Below are 17,441 nucleotides of genomic sequence, written 5' to 3'. Positions count from 1 at the left end.
AAATAATCCAGTGTGGCTTCAGTGAGAGAGGGAGGGTTGAGTCTGGAGAGGGAGCTCTGCAGACGCAAATCAGGCAGGACCTTCAGGTCAAGTTGATAATTTTCCCTTCCTTTTAAGAGCATCAAGTAGTCTCAGCGTGGTTGAGGGAAAGGAAGACTTTCTGAAGGGAGTGATGTCAAGAGGCAGAGTAATTATGTGTCTGTAATTATTTTGCCCCAGAACTTTTATTTATTCTGGTGGTTTTGTGGTTACCTTTGTATTCTACTTTCTAAAATCCTCATTCCACCTTCTTTGGTATTATGTGGCCCCTTTTTGCTAGTCTCCAGGATATCTAGCTCAAACTTGTTTTACTTGAAATAGTTTAAGAAAGCATGGAAGTGGCTTGGGGTAACATGCATGACTTTGCTGCAGTCAGTCTTCTTTTGACCCGTTGATCTGGCCAGTGTGCACATCCTTAGGTTATTACAGTTTCCTTGGTGACAAGATTTGGGGATCCTGCCCATTGATTACTGTGTTGGTACCTCTAATATGGTCTTGAGTGTTTTAGTCTAAATAAGGCTTGAAACTATGTGGTATTTCCAGATGTTGTTCACCTCCCCCCTTCCCCCTCCAAAAGGTTCACATTTCTACCGATTAACAAATAAGTTTAAATTTTTTGTGTAGCTAATTAAGAGTTTATAGTTGCCACTCAAGAATGTGTACATGCTATTTGTCATTCACTTTTTAATTAATTGAGCATTGACTATGCATCATGTACTCTGCTTAGGTATTCAGGATAGAGTCTAGCTTCTCATGTTACTTACAGTCTGATATCAAAGACAGATAAACACATCTACAATTTCAAAACAGTGTGATGAGTGCTGTGATAGAGGAAAGTGTAAAGTGATAGACAGGGGAACATAAAGGAGGAGATCTAACCTAACTAAACTCACCTATCTCACCTGGGCTGAGGAAGGAAAAACTACCGAAAAAAAAAAAAAAAAGAAGGCTGATTTAAGTCTTAAGGATGAGTAGGACTGGCCCAAGGAAAGAAGGAAAAGAGAGGTTATTCCAGGTAGGGATGCTATATGGGCAAAGACACAAAAGGCATTAGTGAGTAAGACATATTCAAGGAATTGCATATGGTTGAAACTGGCCGTGATATAGGATCCAAGTAGGGCAGAGGTCAAAGATGAGGCTGCAGATGTAAACAGAGGCCAGATCATGAATGGCCAACACATCCACAGGCAGGAGTGAGCAAATCCTGTATGCTCCACCTGACGGAGTAGCCAGAATCCACCCACTTCTTGCTATGTTCACTGTTACCACCCTGGTTCTAACCATGACACTCTCTTGCATGGGTCATGGCACCAGCCTCCGAACTGGTTACTGTTTTCTTCAGTCTGTTCCTAACACAGCAGCCGTGGTGTTTAGATCATAAGCAGATCATCTCATTCTTCCCTTTAAAACCCTACAGTGGCTTCCGACGGTCCTCAGAATACAAGTCCAACTTCTCATAGTTCTCTTTAGTGCTTACTACTGTTTTAGATACTGTCTAGTTTACTTGTTTATGTTGTTTATTGTTGTCTCTGTCAGTAGAATGTAAACTCCATGAGCTCAGGAATTTTTGTCTGTTTTATTTGCAGATATGTCACTAACATCCAAGCCTGTGCTGGTTACTAGGTTGGCAGTCAGAATTTGTTGAAAGAATGAATGACTGAGACCCCACACGTAGCATGATATTCACCGCATTAGTCACTACTGAACAAGTTACTTCAGTTCATCCTCACCTTGGCCCCCTTTCCGCTGCCTTAACCCACTCCCAATTCAAACCCTTATGCTTTCAAACCATTTGTATTGCAGTGAACTGGTTTTATGAATATGTATCAATCTATTTGTCTCTCAAGGAGATTTTCTTTCTTAGCCAAACCTGGACTAAGTAAAAATATGCTTTTCTTTCTTGTGTCAGCTGTGATGAGTTCTCTGAGAACATGATTAGACCCGTGTGTGCAAGCCAGGGGTGAAATCCTGGCATTTCAGTGAGAAGAGAGCAGTGTTCTGAGTAACTGTAACAGGATCTCAATGATAACAGTCACTGGGTTCCTAGTGTAAAGACCATTCTCATTTTTTAAAGCCAACCTCTCTGTTTCCTCAGATTGGTCATACTCAGCCTCTTGGCGCTGCTGCTTCCATGCTGTGAAAATGGACTGCTCTATTTTCTCAGGCTCCATAGGGGTATTAGGTATTGATTTCTTCATAAATAGAACAGAGAAATATAACCAGAGAATAACATTGTGGACACATTTGACAATATTTATTTAGTGAGTAAAAGAGCTAGACCTTTTGTTACATTGTCTGCTCTTCCAGTCAGTAAATGTTATTGTGACTATCTGGCAATGTTTGAAATCAGCCTATTCTTATTAGGGGAGTACAATTACCTTAATTATAATGTTTCATATGTTGTTAAACAATTATTTTCGTATACTATTAAGGGTGAGAAATGGTCTTCTATGTACTTTTTTGTCTTTATTTTTTTAATTGAAGTGTAGCTGATTTACAGTGTTGTGTTAGTTTCAGTTGTACAGCAGAGTGATTCAGTTTTTTATAATGTATATGTATTTTTTATATATACTTGTATATGTATTTTTATTTATATATATAAATCTATTCTTTTTCAGATTCTTTTCCATTATAGGTTATTATAAGATATTGAATATAGTTCCCTGTGCTATACAATAGGCCCCTGTTGGTTCTCTATTTTATAGGTAGTAGCATGTATGTTAATCCCAAACTCCTAATTCCCCACCCCCCTTTGCCCTTTGGTAACCATAAATTCGTTTTCTATATCTGTGAGTCCATTTCTGTTTTGTAAATGAGTTCATTGGTATCATTTTTTTAGATTTCACATAAAAGTGTTAAGGTTGCTTTTCTTAAGGTTGCTTTCACATCATTAGTCTACATGTGCTGAATACTGTCTGGGTGAACAGAATATTGCTAGTCAAGCAGAGAAGGCATCATGCCTGTTTTTAAGGTACCTATCCTGTTTATGTTAAAAACAACCAGTATTACTATTGCTACTGTCACCATTTATTGAGCTTCTGCTCCGTAACTATCACTGCCATTTAAGTTCCTACAAGGTGATTTGCCTCAATTACTTCATTGAAGGATGTCAGTAGCTCTTCAAGATAGTTCTGTATCTCTATTGTTCCAATTATGTAATTGGATGCAGAGACGATAATTAACAATAAGCAACTAATAAGCTGTGACTTAAATCAAGCTAGAGGAGGTGTGCCATGTGGCAGCTTTGCGTTTAATTGTTAGGGGGATAGTATGAGGATGATGAAGTCTCATTCAAGGACCTCATCTTCTGGTAGATACGTGTATCAAGCAAAGCGAATTGGTTTCTTTGGGTAATCTTAACTCCCATCTGGAAATATGACTAGATAGCAGTATGAGTGCTTTCTTCACATGGTTTTGTTACCTCTTGCTACAGAAAGGAGCTGGATATCACCTGGATCTCTTTTGGGTGGCCATCCTCATGGTGGTGTGCTCCTTCATGGCCCTTCCGTGGTACGTGGCTGCTACTGTCATCTCCATTGCTCACATCGACAGTTTGAAGATGGAGACAGAGACTTCTGCACCTGGAGAACAACCAAAATTCCTAGGAGTGAGGTGTGTTACGTCAGAGAAAAATGGCTCTATAAAACATACCATGCTCACATCTATGTGTCAGTCAGAAAGAAACGGACAAATATGGAGGAGAAAGGGCTGGTGATGAATAATCTATTCCTGTACTTGATGTTCTAGAAAGGACTAAATTTTCACTTGAAAGAGTCTTCCATGATTTCTTGAGTTCACTTTTTATCTTATATACATTTCCTTTGATTAACAGCAGACTAAATTTTGCAGAGTAAAAACGCAGACAGGTCATTCATTTTCTTCAACGTGCAGGTCATTTTAGTGCTGTGGTACATACTCAATCACAATCATATATATATATATATATATATATATATATATATATATATATAACCAGACCCTTTAATTTTTTGGCTCTATTGAGACTCCCTAAAACTATTGAGTCTGCTTATGATTCTCAAGATGCTATGAAAGGAGGAAATTCCCTGGCAGTTCAGTGGTTACAACTCAGCCTTTTCACTACCAGGGCCCCGGGTTCGACCCTCGGTCAGGGAACTAAGATCCGCAAGCCACGCGGCCAAAATAAGATTCTGTGAAAGGAGAGGAATTCTTATTTTCCAGTTCATTTTCTGTCCCATAAGCACTGAGAAACCGTGACCTCCAGCAGTTAAATCTGGGTAGCCATGAAGAGCTCTTATGAGACCTTTATACTTTATTGCGTATTTTGCAGCGGACTCTGCTCCTAAGAGCTTGGGTGAATAGCTCACATGACAGAGCCATCGTTTCCCATGCCACAACAGTGGGTGATTTTTCTTGGGGTGAGGGGGTGTTGTATGGGAATCGTATTTGTTAAAAAGTACTTTTGGTGTTGTAGATTTGGAAATGAGACTGATGGGATTTACTGCACTTAGGAAATTTCCCTGAGCTGTTTGTTAATTAGAATGTGGGACAATGTAATAACTATCTCCTATGAAGGAAGGTGTAATTACACAACAGTACAAGTTGTTTAAAAAATAAGGGCTTCAAGTAGGCCAGTAATTGGTGGAACCAGAGCAAGTGATTTTTCTCTTCTGATTCTAAAAGGACAAAGGATTTAGCAGAATCACTTTTTTCTTGATGAATTCAAATCACATACTGCAATAGTTTTAAGAGAATTTTGTAGTTCTGTTAAGCTTATATGCTGTCCTTGAGGTATTAATTACATATGATATCCGTACCTTTGCTGTCTTAGCCAAACAGTGATTCCATCCATGTATAGTATTTTCTGAAGGTGAAAAGACAAGAGCATGTTTATGAAAACAAAAGGTAGATTGGTAATCTTTTGATTTGGTTTCAGGGAACAAAGAGTCACTGGAACCCTTGTGTTTATTCTGACTGGTCTGTCAGTCTTTATGGCTCCCATCTTGAAGGTAAATATGTGAAATACTCACTTCTTCCTCCTTCTCAGAACACTGACAGATAATTGGATATGTGAACAGTAGAATTTCTTAAGAAATATCTGCAAGATTGTTATCACATCATATCACACTGAATGAAGCAGGAGTCAGGTAGAATGAAGACTTTAAAAACTTCTACCTTGATTTCCTTCTCACTCCTTCTCTTATTATTATTATTATTGCAGTTATTTGGTTGAACCATATTAAATTACCACTATTCAAATTTTTGGACCTACGCATATGGCAGTTTCATACAGTTCAATCTAACTAACTGAACTCCACTCCCCATGACATTTTTCACTCTCCTAGTCTCCCTACATCCTTTCTTCCCATCACTTCCCATTTACTTGTTCCTAAATCCTGCCCTCCCTTCCCACATTGGACTCCTGGATAACATGAATGACTCACAATGATCATTTTGTAATTGTTCTCTTATTATTAATTATTGCTGACTGTGTTTCTGTGTTCTTTGAATCAGAAGGCCTAATAGCCACAAAGAAAGAATGGAATAAAATTACTGATTTGTAACTAGGAAACTTTAGAAATGAACTTTTGAAAAAGAAAAATGACAGATTATTTAGAAAGTTAGGAGTCAATATATAGGTTTGATTGATGGGGTGAATGTTTAATAGGTAAATATAAACTATATATGAAAGCATATTTAGAAGTAGAGATAGTACTTAAAAAGATTAACATATATCTGTCATTGAAGCTTCCAGTTTTCTTTTGTGACACAAATATTTTATTCTTTTTTTATTACATAACAAAACTATCTAGTTATTGATAATTTGTATCTTATGCTTTGCATCACAGTACAAAGCATGAATATCACCTATAGACCTAACAGCTATCAACAGTCCCACTGTTAGCAATATCCTTCCAAATTTTTCTCTAAAAATTTTTGTGTATCTTTAAACAACCTTAATTTTTCAAAAGGTTTTTTGAATGCTTATTTAATTACACAAGTAATAGAGCAGTACATTCTTGGAAAGAATTCAGAGAATACAGAAGTACAGTGAAAGGCAAAAGCTCTCCATTTCTTTCCCATTAACACATTTATATGTCAATTGCCAATCAGATGAATTTGTGGAAAATAGAACTGTAATTTCTTAATGTATAGCTAGGACTGACTCTGCCTTCAGAGTATTTAGATTACTGCATACATTATGCACAAAATACTTTGTAAACAGTTAAAAGATTTAAATATTCATCTTTTGTCACTGGTTTCTACAGTGTCAATTAGCTGGTTTAATTTCTGACTGGAATCATGAAGGAATATGTATCTCATGTAATATGTGGGGAAGTAAAACTAAAAGTAATTGCAAGGAGTTCATTTCTGGTTATATACAGAGGACCTTAAAAAAGGACAGATCTTATGTTCTGTGAGGACAGAGGGAAATCTGTTGTCAGTTTGGCCAGTGCAGAGCGAATTGTGGGGGAGGTTCGAGTTGTTATGAGTTTCACAGCATCAAATCCACTTCCAAAGTGCTCTGTGTTCCTCTCTTGCCCCGTAGACGCCAGCACATCAGCTGGTGGAAAAGTCTAATGACAGCTTTTTACCACATAGGCAATGGGACCTCATCTGGACAGATCAACTTGTAGAGATCATTGTAGGTAATTATGACCTCACATTGTGGAAGGCTCTCCTAGGAAGGAATTTGCCCCTGGGACCCCTGAAGGTGGATTCACACGACACAACTGCCAAGTCTCTTTTATAGGGTCTCTTAGTTCTTAAGCCACTAGTAAGAGATAAATAGAAATCTTCCCATCAGTTCGTATGTACTCATCACCACCCACTCTTCCTTTAATTTTATTTTTATATTATTCCTTTTCAATAATGCAGTATAAAATCCTAACTCAGAAAAGTCAGATGTGTTTTAAAATTCTTCTTTGTTTGTTTGTTATAGCAAATTGGCTTTAATCTTGGAGAATCTGTCAACCGAATGATCATGCATGGTTCCAAAGGAACACAGAGAACAAACAGTGTATAAACTGCTATTTTTAGGAAGAGATGCAAGGCCTCTTCCTAACTCTTTTCTCACCCAACTATGGCTGCAGAGGAGTTAAAGCTGAAAGCACTTTTGTTCTTCATTTTACAATGATTCTTTTTGCCCCTGATATGAAAAGCACTGTAGTATCTACGGGAACAGATTATAATACAGAGAAAGGAAAAAGATAGATGTAAGGGATCAGTGAGTATGAACTTGCTTTTGCTTTGACCTTCCTTAAGTACTCATGTTCTGGCTCACCCTCATTCAGGTACTCATGTCCATAATTGTGGCTATTTCTACCTGGCAACTTTGAGTTAATGCAAAGAGTCAGTGTAAGCATCAGTGGAAAAGGCAGTTCAGCAAACATTTTTGTTAGGCCATCTTTTGCCCAAACTGTGGGAAATGAAATTGTTTAGTTAGTGTAGTTTCCAACATATTGTGGGGAACCTGGATTTAAAAACAACAAGGATAAAATAGTCTAGCATTGACTCTTGTGGTATGTTACTTCAGCAAGTGAGGCTATTCCTTACTTCAGGAATCACATCTGAAAAGGTCAGCCAATTTCAGATCAGGTGCCCTTCTTAGCATTGAAGTTTGGTAAGTTATGCGCTTTCACTACAGAACCCTTGTTAGCTCATCTGAAAAGTCAACACAGGAAGAAGCAGATGTTGAGAGTAGTTTAACTAAAACCTAAGTTACGCCTAAGAAGAAGTCAAGATTAACAATTAACCTCAGAATTCACGCAGAAAGTGGCGTCATGAGTTGCCTTGGAGGAGGGAATCTTTTTTCCTCCACTGTGTGACTGTGTTTTAAAGAAACAGGTGATGACTTTAGGGAACGGTTTTACTTAAAAGAGCTGCCTTTGAAAGGCGGATCAAATGAATGAAATCAAGAGAAACATGTGACTTTTAAAAATGAGATGGCTCAACACCTTCCCTCCCAACTCCCTGCATCCATCACAGGTTTGGTGGCCTCCAGTGATGCTAGTTATTTTCTTCCATGCATTAAGCAGTGTGGGTAGTTGTTCCCTGTACCTACTTGGGCAGACTTACTTTGAACATTGATTACTTTGAAGTTGATGGACCTGTGTTTTGATCTCTTTGCCAAAATCTGTCTTTTTACATAGAAGAATGTAAGGAATCATAGTGTACTAGCTTTAAGTTCAGGAGGCTACCCCTTGACCTTGGCCAGCAACAGTGGCGCATGCCTCAAATCTCACCACTGATTCAGTACAGAACTGCTGGGAAGCAGGAATAACTGGCTTCCTAGGCTGGCTAGATAGTTTAGATCTGTGTTTCTGCAGCAGAAATACTGCCTGTTAAGCTAGTGTTCTGTATGGGGAGACTCGGTAGACCAAAGAGCAGCAAATAGATGAAAGACAGTTCCTGGAGCTTACTTTTTCCATACTTCTGGCAAGTCCGAGGAAATAAAGATCAAGAAAAGTTCACTGCTACTTCTGTTCCCTTTGCTTGAATTAGTTTATCTTTAACATGAGGAGTGGCCAAAATTTATCTTTCAGATTTGTTCAGTGTTCTAAAATGTGGAGGATAGTGTTTAATTTGTATTTGACAACATTCGTTGAGCTCCTGCTGTATGCCGTACACTCTGTTCAGTAACAGAAAAACAAGGAGAAATGATAATGAAGATGCTGCTGATGATGATATTGTTGAAGTTGATTGTAATAGAAGCTTCCATTTATTGAGCTTGGCCTTGGACTAAGGGCTCTGCACAGGTTTTTTATATTTAGTTCTCCAGTCACACCTCCAAAAAGTATACTTACTTATGATTGAATCCACTTTATAGATAAGAAAAATTATGAGTAACTTGCCGGGTCACAAAGTTCTTAAATGGTAGAGCCAAGATTTGAACTCAGGCAGTTCTGACTCCAAAGCCTGATCTCATATCCATCATGGTTTACCACCTTTTAAATAAAACAGTATTTGCCCTCTAAGAACTTATTCATTTTCATTTCTCATGAGATGATCTTCCCCAGCTTCTCTGGTCTGATTTCTGATTCTCTTATGTAGTGAGAAGGATGACATTTTTACAAACTGCTCATCATAGCTCACTCCACAGTTTCTTGTGACTAGGGACCAGAGTGCAAGTCAGAAGCTTCCTTACATTGATTTCTAAGGCTTAAGGGTATTAGGATATTATTTTAATAACATATTCCTGAAGACAGTTGTTATAGTTGAAAAAGCAATATTGTAGAGCCTAGATAAAACCAAGCCTTCAAGTTTGACCTCTGTAGCCATCCTTCTGTCCTAAACTCCTGCCACCCAAACCCACCACAGAGGGGCCAAAGAAAGTGGTGCTTTGCGCTTGTAGCCTTCTTGACTTATTACTAAAAGTTCTGATGGTAATGACATCAGTGCCACATTTATAAAGTATCTATTATGAGCCAGGCACTGAACTAAATGTTTGTTCTATGTAATCTTTATCATAAGCACTATATGGATGAGAATACTGAGGATAGGGCAAGTTGATCGTTTTCTCTGGGTTGCACAATCAGTAGTGCCAGAATTGGAACCCAGATCTGTCTAACTTTTATGCCCACGATCTTATCAGGACCTCATTCTGGGTTTTATACACACACACCCACACACTGACTATGATTCTGCTGGGAGACCTCACTCTTATACTGAATTCTGTGCTGTGGATGCTACACCCTCTCTTTTTTATTAAATTTACCCTTTTTACATATTTTTTTTGAGAATACTCTAACACCATCAGAAAATCAAAGGGAGGGTTAAGTCACCAGAATTTGAAAAATTTGGTAACATAGTCTGAATATGTTAAATATTGATCTCATCTCAGTTTCACTATTCTGCCTGGTTATAGGATCAAGCACTTAATTTTTTAATTTTTAATTTTTATTAAAAGCATTGTTATATTTATTTACAATTATGCTTTTTGGCTTTCTGGGTATGATTGATTATTTATATAATTTTTTGCATAATTTTATCATTTGGCACTTCTTGATATGCCTATGAACCTAGTATACCCTGTTTTTTTGTTTTTGTTTTTTTTTTTGCGGTACGTGGGCCTCTCACTGTTGTGGCCTCTCCTGTTGCGGAGCACAGGCTCTGGACATGCAGGCTCAATGGCCATGGCTCACGGGTTCAGCTGCTCCACGGCATGTGGGATCTTCCCGGACCGGGGCACGAACCCGCGTCCCCTGCATCGGCAGGCGGACTCTCAACCACTGCACCACCAGGGAAGCCCTACCCTGTGTTTTTTATATTTTAATTTCTCCTGTCTTGCTTTATAAAAATGTCTACCTACTATTACTATGTATATTATACTAGTTTAACTTAAAGTAGGATCCTACCTTTTTAAAACACAGTCTTCTTTTCCTTCCTTTGGGAAATTTCTATTGTGATGAATGATTCTATTGTGATGAATTTTAAGGGGTTGACCTCCTAACATGACTCATGAACCAAATCCAATAAAAGGTATCCTCTAACCCAGTAATTCTGTTAAATTTCATCAGAATTTCCAAACTGGAAGATTTTTATTGAGACACTACACTATCATAAAGAAAATGGTGAATTTCATAAGACATTTGTATCACTTTGAAATTGGCTAAAAATCAAATTAATAGTCTCCTTTATATGTACTATTTTCACCAAAGAATAATTTTTTTAAAACATTATCATATCTAAATCTGTTCTCCTACCCATTCCCCATTCTGAGTTAATGCTGCCTTCTGATTTTATTTTGTGGTTGGTTTGGCAAATAACCTGTCATCATCCGTTCAGAGAGAACAGACCTAGGCACCAAGGCACAAGTTGCCTTCACTCTGGCATTAGAACTACATTAGAGAAAATACTTAACTAAGCTTAGGTGAGGGGTTGGGCTAAGGTCCAAGATCATCTATGTGATTACTTTCTTTTAAGTCAGAAAAACACTCAAATTAAAAAATAACTACTGCAGGATTTCTAACTAGTTTCCCATGAACTCTATACTTCTTTTTTCCCCTTCCACCTTTCATTTCTTCCCAAGAAATTAGAAGTGAAATGATAAGAAATCTTCATATATTAAGGAAGAATAGAAGTGGCCTTGTCTATAGAAGATATTTTTAAAATTGAGAAATAAGTCAAAACTATAAAAGGGTCTTTTTGTTAGTTTCCTATTGTATTTTTTTGGTAAATTTGTATGGAGGCATCATAGGGAATGGAAACACGCACATTCTTAAAGGAAATAAAGGCACATGTCCCAGCGAAAGTGGCTTGGATGTAATGTGTTCACCTCTTTGTGGTGACTGTTGGGTATTACAGCCCACATGGCTTCCCTGCCGCTCACACTGTCCCTCCCACCACCTTCAGCATTCAATATCATTTATTTTTTTCTGAGCTCAAGATCAAATTAATTATGTTAAAATTGTTAGTCTTTTTTAGAAGAAGCATGCAATGTTTTATATAAAGAAGTATATTTATTCCATATACGTTAACAATTTTTACAGCTAACCAATAACAATTAGAGGCAGTTGTGACCCGTTTTGGAATTTACTGTTTCTCTAGTAGTAGCCAAAGGGTCTCAGATACAGAACTGTTTGAGGTGATCACAAGGAAAGGCTGATAGAAACTGTGCTTCAGTTTCTTAATACATGTGATAGTTCTTTAAAAATTACTCTAAAGTTATACGGTTTTCTGGCTACAGTAGTCTCCTTTGTGCAGATTTGGTAAGATTGGACTTAATTGATTGTGGTTTTAGTATTTGAGTTTTGAAAACTCCTGAACTTGAATTTCTTTTCAAAATCCAAGCTTGAGAACCCATTTTTTTTTATTGTTGTTCAGATAGAAGACTTCCCAGAAACAGAGTCATCCCTGATTTGCTTGGTTTCCACGGTACTAGAGACATTTCAAAGGTCTAGGAATAGACAAAACTTAGGAACATCATCTTGGAACTTCCCATTGTTAAAACACTTCACATTACTGTTCAAGACTCTTGCTAATTAATGCATGAAATGTATTAATTCCATTTTAAATATTAATTCCATTTTAAAAGATGTGTATTAATCTGTGTGTGTAATTAATTGCTTCCAGATGCTCCATGCTCCTTCCAAGCAGTGTTCTCATTAATTAGTCCTCTTAATATTCCTAAGAGGAAGAAAGGGGACAGTTGTTTGATGTTTACTTAATTGAAAGAGGCATTTATACACCGAGCTGATAGATCATTTGGTGAAAATTATTTAGAGAAAAGTCAACAGACTATTGGGAAAGAAATTTGGTCTCCGGAGTGGGGCAACCCTCTGCCTCTCTTTCTGCTTCACAGTCCATGCAAGCATTTAGTTCACACGGTCATTCCTCTTAAGGGGAAAGGATAACAGAGACTTCTTTTCCCATTAAAAATTTATTTTTAAGGTCATGCATTCTAATTGTTAAAAAAATGCAAACAAGAATCAAATGAAAATTGAGTCTCCTTCACCCTCCTTTGTTGCTTTCTGGTACAAAGAGTTTAGACGTTTATCAATGATGAGTTAAGCACACTGATCAGTGGTCACTGTATTATTAAGTCCTATCTTTTAGTCTCAGATTTAGCCTTTATTTAAACTATTGCTCTCTCTTACTGTTTTTATTATTATTGTTTTTAAACTTTCTCCAATTTTCTTCCATCCTAGTTTATTCCCATGCCTGTACTCTATGGCGTGTTCCTGTATATGGGGGTAGCATCTCTTAATGGTGTGCAGGTAAGTTTTCCATAGCAATCTGAGCAGAGTCATATTTTTCTAGTAGTATTAAAAACAGTCCAATAATAGGGCATTGAAGAAAAGTGCTAATCCTTAACTGCTGAGTTTTTAAAATGCATTTATTTCCTACTTTCTCCACCATTCACCTGTGTTTCTGATTTAATTAATAAAGTTAGCTTGTGTTAACAAATGTTATCATACATACCCATTCTCGAAATAAGCTGTTAGAAGCCATTTGGCTAGGAAAGTGAGAGAGCTATCTCTGACCTTCCTCCCTCCCTCCCTCCCTTCCTCCCTTCCTTGCTTCCTTCCTTTGATGGAAATCTACCCTTCAATGTGCTCGAGATACTGTTTATCCATTTGCCTTTACCTTATACTAAGAACAGGCTATTCTTATTTGATGTGCTTTTCGCATGGCTGAGATCATTGATCAAAAGTTTTGCACCAATAAATGAATCAAGTCAATGTGGTTAATGTGCTACTTTTGTCAAAAACTTCAGCTGTCACATTGTGGATAAAACTGGCCCTCTTTTAAAAAAATCATTAGGGGAAACTTTGTAAGGGACTTTGTCTTTCAATTGAGGTTTAATTTAATTGGCACCAGGAAACTGGAAGTACTGCTGCTGCTTTCTGGCACCTTGTTAACTGTAGCCTTATTTAGCACTTAGTGATGTTTTAATGGGAAAAAACTGCATGTTCTGTGAACATCATAAGAATTTATTTAAACCCCTTCGTAATAGTCCTTGCTTTTATTTATTGAATTTAGATTAATTTGATTTTAGAGTCAGATGGAGCTGGGCAACTGGCCAGACCCTCAAAAAGAGAAAAGGCTATTTTATTTTTCCTTGTTTAGGTCCATTGAGTAGAGTTCTTCACCATTTGGATATTTATTACAAAATACAAGGTGGTTTTTCATAGATGGGACTAGACGAATGTGAATGTGGGTTTATTTGTGCCCGTGAAATTTTGGGGAAGTATAAATGTGTAAAAATATTTTTACCTGACATTGTAAATATTCTTTATTACTTTAAATGGAAAAATATAAAACAAATATGGTCCCCAAATTAATAGTTCTTATTTTTATTTGGCCTAAATAAGTCAGTCTAGATCAGAAGTTTGATTTTATGTGTTCTAGGTGTGTAATAGATGGTTGGAGCTTAGTACATGTTTATTAAGTTAAATAGAAGAGGAAAAAATCAGCGATTCCATAACAGTGGGGAAAAAAATCCCTTGCTGAAGGGACAACTAGTGAATTTCTTAAATTCTGCCATGGTGTTGCCCTATCACCTTTTCTCTTTACTTTTCTCTTGACTCTTCTTCTTTTAGACCTTTTTGGCAAGATCTGAGTTAGCAAAAAATTTTATTACTCCAGTCTTTATAAATGGGAATACTTCTACCAGTCAAAAATAGCTCTGGAGGAAGAAAGAAAACTCTTTAGATAGGAAATCACTTCAGAGAAGATTGTGATAGTCTATTTACTTTTACATTTTTCTCTTCCCTCCAGCAAGAAAGTAGAGATATTATTTCAGAGTTCTTATTACATAATTATTCAATTCAACAGCTATTTAGTGAGCATCTTACATCTGAAAGTTCCTATGATAGGTACTTAAGTATCATCCTTATCATCAGCATTGATGTAAACTCAGCAGTTATTCTTTGAAGCACAGCACCTGGCACATAGGTGCTCAGTAGTCATTTTAGTACCTGTTTATACATGACAGTGTAATAGCCTCTCCTAGATCAGGTATCTAGTTGTTGACACTGTGAAACTCACTGCAATGTTCATGTGGCTTTCCTCTGAAAAGAAATGCTCATTCATTGCTAAATGTATTAGTTAAGTTATGCCATAGATAAATAATGTGGAATTTATGAAAATACCAATGCATTCCCATTTTCAAGTCAGATAGTTCCTTTATATCCTTGAAACATTATTGAAATATATATGATACATAGCATCTCCTCTTCCTTTCAGATAAGACAGCTGCGGCACAGTTAGATACATGAGTTTGATGTCTCCCTTCAGCATATTATTACTAGAATAATAGGCACAAGATCTTCTCTCCTAAGATGCAGACAATACAAGTAGAATGTAGGAGATGAGCATCTTTATTTTATATTTGGCTTTGAAGCTTTATCCTTTGGTGGCCACTTTATCTCATATAGCTGCATAATATTCCTGCAAAGTAATAACATAAATTGGAAGACTCATACTACGTCTTACTGTGTTAGACTATATTTCTGCACTCCCTGGCCAGTGTCCTCTAACAAGGACATCGCTTGCCTAAATTGTAGAATATAAATCACTAGTGGTTAGTTAGACAGAAAGAGATGACTTGGTGCTGCAGCTCTTGAAGTAATGTACTTGTCCTCTCTTGCCCTTTCTTCTCCCAGTTCATGGATCGTCTGAAGCTGCTTCTGATGCCCCTGAAGCATCAGCCTGACTTTATCTACCTGCGCCATGTCCCCCTGCGCAGAGTCCACCTGTTCACTTTCCTGCAGGTGCTCTGTCTAGCCCTGCTCTGGATCCTCAAGTCAACTGTGGCTGCTATCATTTTTCCAGTCATGGTAGGGATTGTTTTAATTGAACCTACCCATGAGGTCACACCAATATCATGTGGTTATTGTAATATTGATGACACATGTGTCTTTTATGGAGGCTTCCAGTTTTTTTCCAGCTTTGACCTAATCAGTTTGATTGGTTGTAATTTAAGGTTGCCAGGTCTGTGGTTTATCTAGGCTTGACCTTGGAGTCAGACAGCTGAGTTCAGATACTGGCTCTGGTTTGTGCTGATCAGTGAACTTCCCTGAGCTCCCATCAACTCATCAGTAAAATGAGAGCGGCATCTTTGTTTTCATTCTGAGCATCAATAATGAATATAAAGTATATAGCACAATGCCTGACACATGGTAGACACAAGTGCACATAACGTTAGTTATTTTTAAAATACTGCTGTACATTGGAATTTGTCTAAATAACAGAGTACAGCACATTTCAGGCCAAATAATAGAGCACCAGTTTGGCAACTTATAAGAGATCATCCAGTGAATAGAAGAAATGGAGAGAGAAGCTTAATTTTTTGCAGTTCTTCTCCTTTGTATCATGCTAAGTTTAAGGATAAGTCTGGGCTCTCTCTCCTTGCCATGTTACGATGAGAAAGAAAGTGAAACAACTAACATTCCACTCTGAATCACAAGTGAAAGAAGGGCAAAAGGAAACAATAACTTTGTATTTGGCTTCATCATTGAATTTGTGTGGGTGAAATAATGCTATGGTGGCTTATTTTTATTTATTTTTCTTTTTAATTAAGACTTTATTTTTTGAATAATCATTGAATTTTTACTGTAGCCTTACATTTGTTGCAAGAAAATGCACATGCATATGCTTGAAACAAGTCACAAAGCCAACCTCAGGTCTGGCTCTGTCTCCCCTGTAGCTTTGGAAATAGAACTTTAATATACAAATCATTTTTTTTTTTACAAAAATTTTCTTACTCTTATCCAGAATTATTATTTTATTTTATGTATACTGGTTGATTGTAATTGTTTTTTCCTCCAGGAAAGCAGAAAAAAATGGTGTCAAATATTAACAGTATTTGTGGAATCAGATTTTTACTCTTGATGATCCCTTATGTTCTGCTTTTGAAAAAGAACTCTATTAACTTATTGGAAAACACACTGAGTATGAGAAAAGACTTCCATCTGCCTATTAATATAATCTACCCATGTATTCGTTTTGCTAAAGCCAGGAAAAACAAAGTTAGACCTGGATAAATTTGAAATATATCCAGTAAATCACTTATTGCTTGTGCTAAATAATAATAAAAAATATTTTACCTCTATAAAGTATTTTTCATCTTTCAGAGCTTTTATCTGATCATAAAAGAATCATGTAATATCAATAGGTTAGATGTTATTAATTTCTCTAAGAGTTGAAGAGGCTGGCATAGAGCATAATATGGATAAAGACAACTGTTCATTTGAGGCAGGGCCAGGACTTCTGAGTCCTACTGCGTACTGATTTTACTGTTGAGCAAAGACATCTTTAAGATACCTTCAAGAGCAATTCATAAAAGCAAAGATACAGAGTTCAAGAATACTGGGGTTAGAGTTAGAAAACTGGGACCCTTTGTATTCTTCCTTTATCTGGCTTTGTGATCTTGGATAACTTACTTATGTCACTAAGCTTTAGTTTCCTCTGCTGTTGGATAGATAGTAACATCTACCTTTCAGGTTTGTTGTGGGAATAAATGAGAAAATATTGTCTAAGAGTTTAGCACAGCGTCTGACTCAAGATAAGTATTCAGTTAATGGTGGTGATTGAAGTTGCCCCAGCAGATTAAATAGTCTGTGCAAACTCAAATACTACCTCATTATTAATACTTTGAAGATGTCTCAGTGTACTATGCGTTGTACAGATTTTCTTGACTTTCAAAAACCTGTGTAACGTTTCAATTTTGAATAATTAGAAATCATACACAGGCTGTTTTTTCCCTTGAAACTTCTAGTTATTTTATTAAAAATCTGACATGGAAGAAAATGGTTTAAAAAATAATCTTTTCATATGGAAATTCCAAATGAAGGGATCATACAGTACAGTGAACAAAATACAGTGAGTTAAAGTAAGACTTCTATGAACCAACTTTCTCCATGAAGCAGATGTTTATGGTCTACATAATGTAAGTCCATATAAGCAAGATGAGTTCT

The 17,441-nt window shown here is 36.8% G+C and overlaps 1 protein-coding gene across 1 annotated transcript in view; it reads left to right on the top strand.

The window, feature by feature from the left end:
• Positions 1-17,441, top strand: part of SLC4A4 (solute carrier family 4 member 4) — a 347,265-nt gene that overhangs the window by 322,602 nt on the left and 7,222 nt on the right. The window contains exons 19-22 of the mRNA XM_060148054.1: positions 3,473-3,651; positions 4,955-5,027; positions 12,669-12,737; positions 15,129-15,302. Coding sequence (XP_060004037.1) covers positions 3,473-3,651; positions 4,955-5,027; positions 12,669-12,737; positions 15,129-15,302 — 495 coding nt within the window. The remainder of the gene's footprint in view (positions 1-3,472; positions 3,652-4,954; positions 5,028-12,668; positions 12,738-15,128; positions 15,303-17,441) is intronic.

This window comes from Lagenorhynchus albirostris, chromosome 4, assembly GCF_949774975.1.
Source record: "Lagenorhynchus albirostris chromosome 4, mLagAlb1.1, whole genome shotgun sequence".
NCBI classification, from domain to species: domain Eukaryota; kingdom Metazoa; phylum Chordata; class Mammalia; order Artiodactyla; family Delphinidae; genus Lagenorhynchus; species Lagenorhynchus albirostris.
The sequence above is the reverse complement of the archived record's forward strand: the minus strand, read 5'-3'. Positions and strand labels throughout refer to the sequence as shown.